The sequence below is a fragment of the Gopherus evgoodei genome, chromosome 4 (assembly GCF_007399415.2).
Source record: "Gopherus evgoodei ecotype Sinaloan lineage chromosome 4, rGopEvg1_v1.p, whole genome shotgun sequence".
Lineage (NCBI taxonomy): Eukaryota > Metazoa > Chordata > Testudines > Testudinidae > Gopherus > Gopherus evgoodei.
The window spans coordinates 149,170,573-149,187,206 of NC_044325.1; the positions used below are offsets into that span (position 1 = coordinate 149,170,573).

Sequence of the window (16,634 nt, forward strand, 5' to 3'; positions counted from 1 at the left end):
CCAGATCGGGGAGAATTTCAGGAAACATGAAACATTTGTGAATACTTTCATGAGTGCCAGTTGCCATCCAGCTACTCAAACAATATGACCAACAAAATAAGAGTGAGTTATTTAGCAGCAAATATTTTTTCTTTAATAAGTCAATTAGTTCCAGGTCTTTGCCGAGTTAAAAGAAGCTGTTTGGGTAGCATTTTAAACATGCATACCGAGAGCAAGCTCCTCCTTGCTCACTTCTATAATATATGGAAAATGCATGTCAGGACTTACAGCAGAAGAAAAGATCTTTAAGGCAGATCACCTAGAGTTTAGTACATTTTATGGTGTCTGGTTGGATTTGAGATGCTGAATTACATGGTGGCCCAAGCAACTTGCCCAAATTATGCTGAAAACCAGAGTTAGTTCTTTTTCAACTGTCTATAGGGATGAAAGGCACCCCCCTCAGCACACATCCTTTGGTGTTGTCCACCACAGAGTCTGAGCTTCTATAATTACTAGGGTGTATAAACTGTCCTGCGAAGAAAATGAAGTCTTTTAACCAGTTTTCCATTACACTACACTAAAGGTGTCACATGTGCAGTAAGCCTTAGGAAGAACCTTTTGTAGTACTCGTCAAGTAGATCCTGCAACAGCTTTTAACTTAAGCTTCAGGAATCTGTCCCTTGGCAAGTATGCTGTTAAAGACTTTGCATCCAAAACAGCTCTATGAATTCCACTGTCAATTGAAGCAAACATGAAATTTTTTATGCTTAATTCTTAGACTAGAAGTAGAGAGCATGCACAGTTTGAAGAGCTAACAAGTCCTTATGTGGATTTAGAGAGGAACAATTGGAGTTATCAGTTTACAGAGTTTGAACCTCAGGGCGAATGGATTGATTTAAAAGTCAGCAAGCAGGAAGCCTTAATTTAAAAACACAGTAGAACTGCAGCATTATGAATGGACTAGTCAACCACATACATCATCTGGAAACAAATACATAATCAGGAAGCAGTAGAGGGAAAAAGCAAATACAGTACAGTATCATGTTCAGTGTAAACTACTAATAAAGGGAAATAATTTCTTGAGTAGTTTTCAGTGAAGATGTCAAGAGATGCATTAGAATATATCAACTTCAAGCAAAAAACCTCCAAAACAATCCTGATTAAGCCATCATACCTCTCTCCCCGAGTACATGCCTACGTAGACAGATTTAAAAAAAAAAAAAAAAAAAAAAAAAAAAAGAGACTTGCCATTTCTCTAGCTTCAGTAGTAAACTGGAAAGTATTGTGAAGAACTTCAATATTGGTGGCTCGTTCCAATTTGTCACGTCGATCTGTAGAAATGTTGAATCTAACATGGTCACCTTCCAGTAGTGTCACCTTGGATTTTGTATCTTTGTCTCCAAAAGGAAGTTCCTTAGGAATCACAAAGTCAACTTTGATGCGTCCAGGCAATGGGTCATTCTGGTGGCCATGTGGAAAGGAAGAGAAATTTTTCATGAACCAGCCATTCTTTCCAGACTGTAAACTGAGCCTTGTAAGAAATTATTTAGTTGTACTTGAACTGACTATAAACTGATCTTTGAGTTTTCCCAGAAGTATTGGTAGGTTACTATTTAGGACTTCAGACCGCAGATTTACATATGGGAACACTAAGACAGATATTAAGTGACCTGCCCAGATTTACAGCAATTCAGTGGCCTATGGTGCCTGCCTCCTACATAAAAAACTAATAAGACTTCAGCTGTTGCCCCCAAACAGAATTAATGTTTTCAAGCACTTGTTGAATAGGAATGTCTACCTGCTTCTATATTCAGTCTTCTGACCTGCAGATGGGGTGGTATGTCTAATATAGGAGTCCTTTTAGCTTCAAGATAATAGTAGGAAACGGAGATACTGAGAGTACTTTCTTGAAGAAACAGGGACACAGCAACACAAAAACTGTTCTGAAAGGTGAGGCACCAAGCATACTACATCTATTAAGCTTTTCTCAAACATCAAATCAAACGATGTCTGCATTTAGGACCTTGGATGTTGTCTGGGTTATCACCCACAACAATCCTCAAGGAGAAAAAAAACAAAAAACCCCAACTCCCAAACTTTTTAACCCAGCAGCAGCAGCGCAGCTCTTTCTCCCCTATTGTCTCTATCCTTTTAAAAGGCAGGATTCTTCCCCCATCACAGCCCCTTTCTTTAGTTCACATTTCCACAACAGTTTGTAACGTTCAGATGATAGTTTTTAACGTTCACATAAATATGTGGAGTCATCTTAACACGTGTTCTTCAACTTTCCCCATTGGTAGCAGCCACTGCAGATACATGCAGTGATAATATAGTAACATAACAGCCATAATGTAATAATTTTACTTTGAATAATATTATGGGACTAAGATGCCAGAGTCTTAAGCGGTGCTGTTGGAGAAGCCCTCATTCATACCACTCTACAGCAGTATCTTCATGTTCTAGCATTTGTGCTAAAGTATAAGAGTAGCACTATACAATTTGGACTAAATGAACACCTGTCTTCTATTTCAGACATGCAAATGTTGAGAAGGAGACCTCTAAGAAATATTTAGGTTTACCTGATTTTTGTTGGGTACTTTTGGGATTACTTTGGTTACAGTCCCATCAAAATGTTCAATGCTGATATCTTCAAAAATAACAGTTCCTTGAGGCAGTAGTCTTACATCTGTTGCAACTTCTTTACCCTACGAACAGAAAGTAAATCAACACAAAGATGGAGGTGGTATAAGTTACTAGCAGACTCATCTTTTATATATATTTGAATCTTGTCTTCAATTTTACACGATTTGATCTTACATTTCTGTCTTTGATTGTAAACTCCACATCATCACCAGGCTGTAAGGCTTCTAAGTCACCTTTAAATTCACTATAGTGGAAGAATATCTCCTTTACGACATCGCCCCTTTCAATAAATCCAAAGGCCTCCTAAGGGAACATACAATGTTTAGCAAATAGTCAACTGTCTAAAACACCAAGACAATAGCTTGTACTTTGAACTCTGATAAAAAGCAAAGTTCTCAGATAGAACCAAGCAATGAGAAAAAGCCAAATAAAATGTCAGACTGTGTGTGCCCCCCGATGATCTACAGTAGGGGTTTCTCAGAACAAATTTTTTGGTGGACTCAGAGTGCAGCCTTTAACTCTTTCTGGTGGTCGCTCTCATAGTTTTTCTTAACACACTTAAATATGTGCATATACACGTCCAAATCATTGTAATTTATTTATTGCTAGCTAATAAGTCTGTTGTGAAAAGTGATATTAACAAGCATAAAAGTATCATAGATGTATCATAGATTATTAGTGTTGGAAGGGACCTCAGGAGATCATCTAGTCCAACCCCCTGCTCAAAGCAGGGCCAACCCCCAAATAGCCCCCTCAGGAATTGAACTCACAACCCTGGGTTTAGCAGACCAATGCTCAAACCACTGAGCTAGCAGACTCTTGTTCCCAGGCTTGACAGGGCTAAATTAAGCCCTGGATGGGAGGGTCGGTGGAGGCAGCGGGAGCTGGGGTAATGGGGGTGGGTGATGGGAGGCAGGCCTGGAGCCCAAAGCCCTGTGGCTAGAGCCTGCCTCCCCTCTGCCCTGCCACCCCAGGGCTGAAGCCTAAAACCTGAACCCCATCATCCCAGAGAAGGTGGGGAACTCACCAACTGCCTGGGCCTCCAACATTGTGCCCCAGGTGTCTCCACAGCAGGAGCAGGGCCCAACCACTGCTGGCAGCCTCAACAGCTAACACCAAAGCAGTGCATCTAGGAGCAAAAGGGCGGGGCTGCTACCTCCCTGCCTCCTCCCATAACAGCCTAGGAGCAGCCCCTGGTGGCCACATTTGAGAAACTCTGACCTACAGCTACTGAACCACTCTTATAAAGATATTTGAAACTTAAGACACATAATGGGAAAACACACATTACCAGAGCCATCTTAAAGAAAAGGAATAGTCAAGAAGAGTAATTGTGTTAAACTATTAATGGATCAAGTTCTGTAGCGTTTGTGCGCCCTGTGCCCAACCTTTACTATGTACAGCATAGACATATATTGCTCCTTTCAAACAGCTTTTTAAAAGCTGAGTAAATTCTGCTTACCTTCATGGCACAAACTACTCCTTGACAGCGGGCTTGTTTCTTTTTCAATAGCATAATGTTGCGAGCACTTACAGCACCAGTACTAGGAAAAAGGGTAGATTATGATGACAAAGTAGATATAAGCAGTGCCTCTAAACAGACAAATTTAATAATCATATCAGATTTAATGCAGCCTTCTTATTTGCTATTTGACTGGGCAAGGTAGAGAAAACTAGAACATGTTAACTAGACCTCTCTACCAAATAAAACCTGGAAATTTTAAGTATAGGTCTATTAGCTAATCTTTTCTTGCTTTAAATATACACCCATTTGCAATTTAAGATCTTTGAACTAAAGCAAGAAATGCTAGACTTATGTTTGAGATTTGATAGATCTTTACAGTACTAACTAAATACTTTATCAAGTTTAAAAGTAATTACATCAGACATATAGCAACTTTGGCCAACACTATAAAAAAAGACAGTTTCAGGAATTCTGGTACACAAGTTTTGATTTCTAAATCTTGTGTGCAACCACTAACTATGATAAATTGAAGAATTGATCTGAATTTAACTAGACAAAACAATATACATACAGAGCTAAGTACTACATTTAGGAAGGAAAAAAATCAAATGCAAAACTACAAAATGGGGAATAACTGGCTAGACAGTGTTGCTGAGAAGAATCTGGAAATTATGGGGAGGGGGAAATCAGAGTCCATGTGATACAGTTGCAAAAATGGCTAATATTCTGGCATTTATTAACGTGAGTGTCATAAGTAAGGCACGAGGTAATTATCCCACTCTGCTTAGCACTGGTGAAGCCTCATCTGGAGTAATGTGTCCAGTTCTGGGTGTCACATCAGGATACATGCGGACAGTTTGGAAAGAGTTCAGAGGACAGCAACCAAAGCGATCAAAGGTTTAGAGAACCTGACCTATGAGGAAAAGTAAAAAACCAGGCATGGGTAGTTTTGAGAAAACATGACTGAAGGAGGACCTGATAAGTCTTCAGATATACAGTAAGAGCTGATTCAAAAAGGACTGCGATCAGTGTACGTGGAGAACAACTGAAGGTCAAACAAGTAGTAACGGGTTTAATCTAGAGTGAGGAAAATTCAGGTGAGATACAGCTCTACCCCAGTATAATGCGACCCAATATAACAAATTCAAATATAACGCAGTAAAGCAGTGCTCGGGGTGGGGGGCACTCTGGCGGATCAAAGCAAGTTCAATATACCGCAGTTTCATCTATAATGCGGTAAGATTTTTTGGCTCCTGAGGACAGTGTTATATAGGGGTAGAGGTGTATTATGAAAAACTAACTATAAGAGTAATTAAGCTCTGTAATAGCATTCTCCAAGGGAGGTTGTGGAATCCTCATCATTGGAGGTTTTTTAAAAACAGTTTGAACAAACATCAGGGATAGTCTAGGTTTACTTGGTCTTGCCTCAGTGCACGTGACTTCTCAATGTTGCTTCCAGCCTCGCGTTTCTGAAACGCCACATTGTTAATTTGGTGCGTAATCAGGAAATAGAAGTATCAACTTACTGTTTATTTGTATCAATTACAAAATTTATTTTATCTCCAGTTTCCAGCTGTACATTTCCATCAACATCCTCAGGGGTGTAAGTCAGGTAAAACACTTCCTGCAAATTAAGGTTCACTAGCATTACTCTATTTGCAAAATGCAGCCTTGCTTTAAACAAGATAAAATGTCAATGTGGAATTAATTTAATAATTATTTTCCATTTCAAGTTACATTTCAACATTTGTGAAAGAGTTGGAAATTGTGAAAACGTTGCATGCGAGAACGTTTTGGTCCCTTGGTGCTCGTGGTTTTGCTGAGTCCATACCCAGCAACTTGAGGAGTTGAAAGGTTTGTACACAGTATTGCCATTACTTTTAAGTTGATTTCCAAAGGGCAAAAGAGTTAAGTCAAAGAAAATAAAGATCTTATGAACAGTTAGTTGTTAATATTAACTGACATTAAATCATAATCATAACTAATAAGAATCTAAGTATTTAGTTCTACATTAAATTCTTTAACAAAGCTATTATGGCAGAATAAGTTGTCAAAAACATATGGAAGTCAACAGAGGTTTCTATATTTGTGGTAATTAGTGTTTGTAGTTCTTAGAAAAAAATTAAGACTGGGTGACAACTGCAGTTTAAACTGTCTACTTCAAAAACAGTGCCAATTTTTTAAATTTTTTTCTGTGTACAGATCACACTGGTTGGTCACTCAAAAGTTTAAGTAAAATACATGAGTTTTACCCCATTACGTTCGTAGCATACACTCCCTGTTGGACTCTGACCCGGGGCAGCTGGAGATTTACTCTCTAAATTGTGAGGAACAGCGCACACAACCTACCAGTCAAAAAAAAAAAAAAATATCCATTGCTAATCATTTCAGGAGCAGCACTGTGCAATACAAACTGAACTTTAATATCCTCTACTACACACTCAGGGATGCACTTTAAATGTAATCCACAAGAGGATGCCATGCTGCAAAGTTTTAAACTCACAGTACTTCTGTTGACTGTAAGAAGCGTTTGGGGTTAAATAAAAGCCCAAACTGAATCTTCATATTTTTGCCAAAGTCAGATAAAAAACACTTGCAATTTAATTGAAAAATTTATGCAACTAAGATTATGCGTGCAAAAATGGGATTTGTCCTTTTGTATTAGAGAAAAACAGATATAAATTTGCATATAGAAGTTAAGACATCAAAGCAACTAACTTGTCCATTTATTCGCTCTTCAGGTAAAATTTCTGGTTTTATCTTCACCAATTTAACAGCAATAGGTTTTCCAGTTCGGCGGTCAGAAGATACTTCAAATTCAACATCGTCTGCAAGAATCAAAAGCACAATAGTAACATAAGATCCTCAAGCGCTATGTTTACATTTAAAAAAAAAAAAAGACAAATAAGCAGAGAACAAGAGGACAAAACAAAAAAGGGGAGAGAAAGGAGAAATACATGCATAAAGTAATGACAATTATCAGCTCTACACTCTGCTGTCTGACCACCACAAGTGAATTCTCAACTCCTTTAACTACTGTTGGTGGCCATTTTGCTTGTGGAAGTTTGTCCTGATAATATTCAGTTTATTTGCCCTTTTTGCTAGTGATCAAAAGCGCTGTGTTTTAAAGTCTTGCCACCTCCAACCTAATTCTAATACCTTCAGTTGACTCAATACCAAATGACACCAGGTTCCATGATAGATGTGTTGTGAAATTCGGTTTTAATCTTTACTGCCAGATCAAGCAGAATAGTGGGGAAATAATGTCTCCCTACTGAAATAAGGTAATCCATCCCTAGTGCAACTCCACTGAAATTAATGGAGTACATCTGGGAATAACAGCCAATGGACTCAAGAACAGGGGGAAATAAAAAAAAACAAAAAAAAAAAAAAAAGCCTTTTGCCTAACATATAGTTTCCCTATACCTACCACTTAAATTTGTCCCAGAATGACTCCTTCTCAAAGGTAGCAATAAAACAATCACTGACAAAAGGCAAAAGCCTTAAATTACCCAGAATTTTCTCTTTGGTTTTCCTTTCTACTGGGAGATTCCTGATTCAACTGTCAGTTTAGCCAGTCAGAAGTAACTGTATGTGTTTGTAGGGGTGGTTAGATGTATCAGAACTTTGTGTTACAAGGTATAAGATTGCAATTCTCAATTTAGAATGCAGAAAATCTTATTGGTTGACTTATTACCTCCTACTTTAAGCTCCTGCAGGTTGCCATTATACTGTGAACAGTGGAAGAACAGTCTAGCTTGCCGTTCTGAACACTGAATGAATCCATACGAGGTCAGCAGTTTTTCAATAACCCCAGTTTCACGCAGTGCTGCCGAAGTACCATTAGGGTACCCGTTGTGTCCATTGTTGTGAAGAAGGTTTGGATCAAAGCTCATCTATTAAAGAAATGAAAGGTAAGCTATAACTATTCCAAAACAAAAAGTTTATCTTCCCAACCCCTGAAAATATTACACCAGTGCATGATAAGTATAATAAATATGAAGTGAAGAGCTTGTTGAATGTTATGAAAATGCAACAACTGACCAACAGGCAAACAGAATTTTGGACAATTCATGATAAAACATCTCCAAAGTAATTTAACTTAAGATGATAATACTCAAATTTAGAAAACTAATAGACTTAACAAAAAACATGCTGTAATCACTACATAAAAATAAAGTTTGCTTATCAAGTCAGATTTCATTCTAATATACCCAGACATATTTTGTCTTTTTTTTAATTAAATACTGTATTAAGATCATCAGTAGAAGAATTCTTACATTCACTGCTTTACATTTGACAGTCTTTAAACTAGAATTAGCATCCAGGTAAAATATAACCTTTCACTGATGAAGCTGGTCATTAAGGAAATTAGGCAACGTTAAGATTCTTCCCACATGGAACTAATAAATATTTAAAAGGCTTTTAAATAGCCAAATTTTATTTGTGTTGTGCATACATTTGGTGACTGTCAAAGTTAAAGTTTTAGATAACCAGTGAAAAAGTTTAACCCAATTGTAATAGTAATTAAATATTGCTTGGAGCCTGGCAGAGCTTTTAAAAACTTAATTGAATAATGGAGTTAGAAGAAGGAAAAAAAGTTAGATTAATTCAACCATCCTTTAATGTTTCTCTATAATACTCTTTAGAGACATACAAAATTCTGAAATGCATTAAAAGAACTATTTCTTTAGATTTATAAATATGCAACATGGGAGCCCTCCATAAGAATCTCTTATTCTTAACACTTTGATACTTGGAAGCAGAAGTGTGCTAGTTATGTTTTAAAACAAGACCAAATTAGTATCTATTATAAAGAGGAGGTCCTAACATTACAAGAAACCATGAACATTGTGCAATTCACAGAGACCATTCGAGATAAAGTGCCATCAACATGCAGTTTGAGACACTACATTTAACGTTTTCAGTTGTTGCAGTTTCCAACGTATCTGTTTAAGAAACTGATAGTGGGTTTTCCTTTTGTTCTCAGATACTCATATATATATTCTGATCTGTTACAGCACCAGAGTAACATTAAAAACCAGTTAACATTCATAGGGTTAAAAGGCTTCAGAATAGCTTGTATAATGGCAATACTTTTTAACTATAGAACAGAGAATTAGGCACTCGTGTACTCAAATCTATGGTTAAAGCCGTGCATATTAGAGTTTGCCGGCCAGAGTGATGTTATTGATCTCGAGGCGGGAAGCACAACTCTGGCTGTAAATTTCTTAAGCCACAAAACAGTAACGGATTTCCTGCTAAGTAGGATGGACAGAAAGCCTAGGGCAATCAAATGCCTGCAAAGGTCAGGTTCTGATTCTTTCTCAAAGAGAAACTACATCAATGCTTTGGGTGGTGGCATAAGAGGAGAGAGAGACATGATTTCAAGTCTGGAAGTTATTGCTGAGGGTACTGAGCTTGTGCTTCTCAACAGGACTTCACTTGGAACATATTTGTTACATATTGGCTTTTTAAAAATGGAGTGTCATGTAAGGGTGTCAACACAGACCACAAGTGCTGTTTTAGTTCTATGATCCATCCCAGCCCCTCATTTTACAGTTTAAGATTAAAGGCAGATGGGGTAGCTTATACCAGGAAATAGTCAAAGTCAATAATATACAACCCCACAGGATGCACTTGGTCCAAGTGGCAGTTACACACACAGCACCAAAAAAGTGGGAGGGAAGGAAGAGAAATGACATTTTCATGTGGTAAAAGTTTCTGAAACAGATACAGGAAAACAAAAAACAGCTAGGATTTCTAATTGGCTCAGAAAGAATTGGATTCTTTAACTTGTTAAAAGGTTTGATATTAGAAAAGTTGAAAAGGGAGAATGTATGTGCAAAGTTGTTAGCCCCTAAGACTCGCCATGCTATTAAAACGCAGAGGTATAGACTACCGCCCTGACTTACAGATCTCTGATACAGGGGGGTCCTCTTCTGCTTTTTAGACCCAGATGAGGTAGAAGATGAAGAGAAAGGTAAAAGAAGAGAAGGAGGGGAAGCTGCAGGAGGGGGGAGAGGATCTGATGACACAGTATAATGGTTCTCCATCTCATACAGCTGTGATAACATAGTACAATATTATAACTAGTCAATATTTAGCACAACTTTAAACACACAAGTCACTGTTAGTCAAGTCCATATCCTATAAGAGGTTAAACTAATCAGAACTTCACACAAATATTAAACCCACATTTCAGTTGTTTGCACAGGTTTACTGAATTCTTTTCAAGAAAAGCATACATGGCTACATTTCTAGTCCTGCATTTCCATTTTCTTTCCACTCACAGGCTTGCTCAAACTACCAGCAGCATAGCAGCATAGCCAGATCCTACACAAAAGCTAGAGGCCAAAAGGCAATAAACATTGGAAGGAGAATGTATAGAAGTACCTCCAGAGCAGAGGTAGTTACTACAGATGTTATACATAGACTAATTTAAAATCCTCTAAACTGCAATTATAATAGCAGTTGCTAAAAATCAATTCAGGGCCTCTTCCATCTTTAAACTTCTTCCATTGTATAGTATGCTCCACACTGAGAATAGGATATGTGGTGTTCTATTGTTCCATTTTAAAGAGAGAGCAGAATAGGCTAGGTTAAGGGAAGCAGTAGTTACCACTTCAGCAAGATTGAACCTGACACTACCAACAGTTGTCAGGGGACCTGACATGGCTCCCATTGAAACCTGTGGGAAGATTCTCATTGATTTAAATGGGTACAGGATCCGGGTTTTGCTTTGTATCTATGCCAGTGAAGAGCTTCTCCAAATTAAATTCTGTAGAAATCTTGTGTCTAGCAATACAATACTCATAAATTGGAATATCTGAAAGTTGAAAGACTAGTTAAGTCTGAGAGAACCTTCAATTTTAGGAAGGCTTGAGTGTTTCACTTTTCCCATTTTTAACAACTTGCCATGTCTTTCATTACAAGAGCTTCTTTGTGAGTGAGAGGGCAGAACACAGACAAAGACAAATCTTGAGAGGTGCCGAGCACCTGAAAACTTTCATCTATTCTTACTGGGAACTGCAAGTAGTACACTTCCTGCAGGATTTGGTCCTTCATGTAACAGCAAGAGCAAGCTGAACCTTCTACTGCCCAGGATTTTAACTGTTCTCCATTTGGTATAGTACAGTGGCCAGCAGCTTTGCTACAAGCCTTAGTTTAGGCAGTTGATTTCTCTTCAGCCACATTTAGCATTTTATTCAAAAGCCTTGAAATATGTCATAGAAAGATCTGTTCTTCCATGGAGCTAAGATACAAGTGAAAATACCAAAAACTAATCTAGATAAAAACTAGATAAACTAGATAAAAATGCAAATATTGAGTTTTATAAACAGTTGCTGTACAGTCAAGTTAACTATCCCAGGTTTTGTTGCCACATTATAACTTGTAACTGAATAAAAACAAGTTTGGATCAGTAAAGTTATGTGGGGCAAGACACTTTCCGTCTCCTGTGAAAACAGTAACTCCACCAAGCTGCTTCAAAACCATTTTTCCTATTTTCTTGGGACATCCCTAGTGAAAGGAAACATTTCATATCCAGTTACATCAGAATAGGAGAGATTTTTCTGCTACACTGGAAATTTTAGAGCTTTCTGATAGAATAATGAATTCATACATCATTATGACTTAAGTAACAAACAAGAATGAAAAGCTTTTAAGAAACCTGACCACTTTACCTGAGTCTTGCTCAGACTGATGCAATTTCTCAACTCAGTAATAACCAAGGTTTGTAACTTCTATGACTGGATAAAATGTTTCAAACAAATCAAGCATCAAGAAATGCATCAACTAAAGCTTAAATATTAGCAAGTAGTAGAAGCTTTAGAGAATAGCTAAAGAATTTCTAGTAGCTATGCCAAAATGTACTAATATATATCATATCATGGAGGTAATATCAAATGCACTTACCACTAGAACACTAGCTCCAAAGGCAAAATTCTAAAATTACAAGAAGCTTCAAAACCATAATCTTGGTATATTCAGACAGATGCTCAAAATATCTTTATTCCTTAAATGTTACAATGACCAGAATGCCCTCCACAGTTCTACACTGTAGGAGAGCCTTCTGCCATAAGCCTAAACCAGACCAGAATTTCAGGCTTTGGGATACCCACCTTCAAAGTGATGCAACCCCTAGGGCACCTTCCTTTGTGAGGCAGACAGCATCAAGGGAAGGTAACACCTTGAAATACTCCCTGTTGATTGGTTTTAACAGGATCAACGCTAAAAATTATTTAAAAAAAGAGGAGCTGGTGTCCTGCAAATGGTCTACAGTGAGGAAATGGCTTTCAAACTGAAAAAAGCTCAGCAACAGTATGGGTGAAGCAACTAACCTACTCTGAAAGAGCTATAGTGAGGGTGGCAGACACCTCACATTGATAAAAAAGGTCCCAAGTTTTATGAAATCCATTTGAAAAATGGCCTCTGCATGCTTCTGAAACAGAACTGCCAGTAAATGCCATTGGAACTAGAGGTATTCAAGTGTTACAAATATGCAAAAAAATTAAAAACTACATTCAAAAAACCTCAACTAACAAGGTAAAGGCACTTTGCTGTAATTTCTCTTGCCCAAAGGAAGTTTTTGCATTATACCATTTGAGCCAGTTTGGGTTTAATATTAAGACTATTTCTAGAACGGTGAAAAAAATTTACTGATTGGCCGTAATATGATAATTTCAGTCCAATAGGAGATACATTGCCCAGCTTGGCACTAAGGTATGCAGTAGAGGGAGAAAAACAGTAAGGAAAATTTAACAAGTTCTTTCCAAGTGCTTGACATATTTCTACGGCTATTTCAACTGAATTTTATAACGCTGAATATAACAAAATCAAACAAGAACCTTGTCGATTTACATGTGCCACTTATCCAGAGTCCCATCACAAAAAGATGCTCAAGGCAGCTTTCAAAGAAGAAGCCAGATTAAAAAAAAAAAAAGTTGGAATTGCTGCACTAGTCTACAGAAGCTTGGATCGTTTTTTGCAATGCAGAAGTCAAGATGCTTTTTGCTAGACTGGACCCATGGGTACTCTCCAACTCAGGAGTCCACTACCAAAATAAGTCATCTGGTACATTTAACCTGCCAGTTTACAGAAATGGGGACTATCAACTGCAGCAATATCAGTATTTGAGGAAAAATAGGAATTTTCTTTACAAGAGATACCGATATAAAGCATTAAAGTAAACGGATATTTCAAGAGAAACCTGGAGAAAATTCTAGATGCTTTGAGAAATGATTGCATGCATTTACAAGATTGCTTTCTGTTACTGGCCAAGTGACCACAAGCTACAAGTGACAGTTCTTAAAAAGATTCCACAAATAGTTTTAAATGGAAGCTATCAGGTTCTATTAATTCTACCCTCATACATTTGAGGCCAACAAACACTAGTCTAGGCAATAGTCAACATTTGTTAACAAGTTATGTGTTACATTCCAAATAATTGAAGGATTTCGTTCAGAACCATTTATAACTGTTTAATACAGTACATGCACCAACCTCGCAGTGATATTCAAATATTGCACTTTCAGTAGTATTTGCTGATTCTTCTGTTTCAGCACACGTTTCAAAGTATGAAGACTGCTATTAAAAAAAAGACAGCGAGAGGAAAATGATCTATGAAGCTAATAAAGAATATAACTGCTGCTGCACTGGGGAGTTTCAGTGCAGCACTGGAGAAAACAAAGACTACTAGCAGCGTTGGGACGTGCTCTTTTGAAGCTGTTGAGTAGGCACAAACTTCTTGTTTCAGATCAAGTGTTGTGTCTTCAGTATAGGTTTACTCTTCTTTGGTCTTGTTTTGTTGTTACAATGTGGCGTTTTCCTTTCCTGATCTGAACTTGAAGCAGCAGTTTCAGGTGGTAAATTCTGTTCTGTTACACTTCATACTGGAAAACAAAAAACACACACACAGAGTAAGTATAATTGGGATAAACATACTATAAACCATAATTTCCTACCACCAAGTACTTTGCCACTACCTTAATGCTGCAGGTTTGTCCCATGTTGGGCAAGATTATCTGCTTTTATAGATACACTAGTTTTCCCATTTTTGGTCTTAGATTTCCAAGAGGATCCACCTCCAACCAAGGAGGGAACAGAAACATTTCCAACTCATGATGGTCTCTGCAGATATACATATAAAAACACTGCAACAGTAACCTTGCTTTGATCAATACCAAGTGAATGAAAGGGGTCATTTATGTAAAATTTGAACCTTTTCTCCTAAACTGTTTATATGATCCATTTAACAGCACTTTATGTCTAGTCAGTTTCACCATTTAATCAACAAGCCTCCCCTGCTGTTGGTATGGGTCTTTGATACAACCAGAAACCTTAAAAAAAACAATATGGTCAGGGAGATGTACGGGCAGGTCTAGTACCTAGAACTACTCTCACTTTGTATAAAACTGAAACACTTTGTGACTGATGGTGTTCCTTGAATCTGTTATTGCTGTAAGCGAACAGCCTGCATACTCTGACAACATAGACAAGTTGTACCATCATTTGTCATTTTATGACATTTCAAAACCTCATTATGCAACACCTAGAGCCAATGAAAAGCATCATTATACTATTAGACTATTCCACTCTGTAATAATGACTGGTCGTTACAACCCTTTCCGAATACATACTGTTTTAATTTCTACAAGCAGAGGACTTGAAACAGAAACTGACATCTAATGCACTGGACTACTAGGTGAAAGAAACCATTGAGGGCATAAGTATATCCTGTACACAAGCCTGTACAAGTGTGTTCCCTGGCTAGGAAAACAGTGAAGTTACATATCACAACTGGTTGAAACACTATTCATTGAGTAGTTATCAATGGCACACTGTCCAAACTGGGAAGGCATATGTAGTGGCATCCCACAGGGGTCAGTCCTGGGTCTAGTATTTAATATTTTCATTAATCTGGATATAAACGCTTATAAAATTTCCAGACAACACCAAGCTGGGAGGAGTTGCAAGCATTGTGGAAGACAGGATTAGAATTCAAAAGGACCTTGACAAATTGGAGAATCGGACTGAATTCAACAAGATGAAATTCAATAAAGGCGGTGACGTAATTTGCACTTAGGAAGCAAAAACCAATGGTACGACAAAATGAGGAATAACTGGGTTGGTGGTAGTACTGCTGGAAAATATTGGGAGGAGGTTAAAGTGGATCACAAATTAAATGCGAGAACAACTGATGCAGCTGCAAAAAAGGTTGATATTCTGGGGAATATTAACACAAGAATTGTAAGACAGACAAGAAAATTATCCCACTCTGCTCAGCACTGGTGAGGCCTCAGGTGGAGTACTATGTCCAGTTCTGGGTATCGCACATTAGGAAAGATGTAGAAAAACTTCGAAAGAGCCCAGCAGACAGCAACAAAAATGATCAAAGGATTTAGAAAACCTGACCGATGAGGAAAGATAAAAAAAATCAGGCTAGAGAAAAGAGGACTGAGGGGGTAACTGATAACAGTCTGCAAATATGTTAAGGGCTGTTAGACAGAGGAATGTTGTCAATTGTTCTCTTATGTCCACTGAAGGCAGGACAAGACATAAAGGGTTTGATCTACAGCAAAGGAGATTTTTAGGAAGTTCTGGAATCCCCATCAGATGTTTTTAAGAACAGGTTAGACAAACATCTGTCAGGAAATGTCCAGGTTTACTTGGTTATGGCTCAGTGCAGGGGGCTACACATGACGACTTAGAGGTCCCTTCCAGCACTATATTTCTATGATATTCCCCACATCTGGAGGCTGAGGAAAGCAACTCAGCCTATGAGTGCCTTCTTTGCAGCATCATTCCCCCTTTCTCCCAGCAGGACTTGAGAAACCATCATCCACTGTGAAGAATAATACTGACTGAGTTCACACTGATTTAAGATTCCTCCTCCATAATCTGAAAAATACCATACCAAAAGGGAAATTTTGATCAGAAACTTGTAAGACAATTCTTAACACAACTATGCTACTATGGAGACACAAGAGGGTTTCAGGTACTGCAGAAGCACAAGGCCTCCATGCAAATAGCTCTGATTGAGTGGATCCCTGAAATAATGGATAAGTCCACAGAGTCAGATCCACAAGGACAGACTCACTGTTTTGTGGCTAGAGCCCCCACCCCCCACAAGATGCTAAAGCGCACACACACACACCTTAGCATGCAAAATGAAGGGTTTTTTCCAGATATACACAGTCCTAGTTTATTAAAACACACCAGCAGTACAAGTTTGCATATCTCTGCATGATCCAGCCTGGAAAAAAGACTTGATTTCTGATGTTTCTTGAAAGTTTAAGCTTATGGCTATTAATGCTCTGTGAGGAACAGGGAATTTAGCCTGTCATAAAAAGCTGAGAATGTGCACCAAATTTTGAAGTTATTTACAAATGTTTCCAAAAGCATTAGGTTATTAAGATTTCTACCCTCACTACACCCACACAGCACCCGCAACAAATCAAGCTATTTGAGAGATGCACAAGAGAGTAAATTGAGAAGCTTTACCAAAATCAAGCGACAATATCCACTTGCCCATAATGTACACAGA

General features: G+C 37.9%; 1 protein-coding gene across 4 annotated transcripts in view; it reads right to left on the bottom strand.

The window, feature by feature from the left end:
• CSDE1 (cold shock domain containing E1) overlaps positions 1-16,634 on the bottom strand; it is a 49,439-nt gene that overhangs the window by 29,788 nt on the left and 3,017 nt on the right. Inside the window, exons 2-11 of one of the 4 annotated variants that reach the window (XM_030561785.1) lie at positions 13,592-13,980; positions 10,003-10,152; positions 7,785-7,983; positions 6,806-6,915; positions 6,340-6,432; positions 5,614-5,711; positions 4,085-4,166; positions 2,797-2,925; positions 2,559-2,684; positions 1,228-1,440 (exon numbers count right to left, since the gene is read on the bottom strand). In XM_030561785.1, the coding sequence (XP_030417645.1) occupies positions 1,228-1,440; positions 2,559-2,684; positions 2,797-2,925; positions 4,085-4,166; positions 5,614-5,711; positions 6,340-6,432; positions 6,806-6,915; positions 7,785-7,983; positions 10,003-10,143 (1,191 nt within the window). In that variant the 5' untranslated portion in view covers positions 10,144-10,152; positions 13,592-13,980. The remainder of the gene's footprint in view (positions 1-1,227; positions 1,441-2,558; positions 2,685-2,796; positions 2,926-4,084; positions 4,167-5,613; positions 5,712-6,339; positions 6,433-6,805; positions 6,916-7,784; positions 7,984-10,002; positions 10,153-13,591; positions 13,981-16,634) is intronic. The other 3 variants (XM_030561789.1, XM_030561786.1, XM_030561787.1) reach the window with 3 other exon arrangements.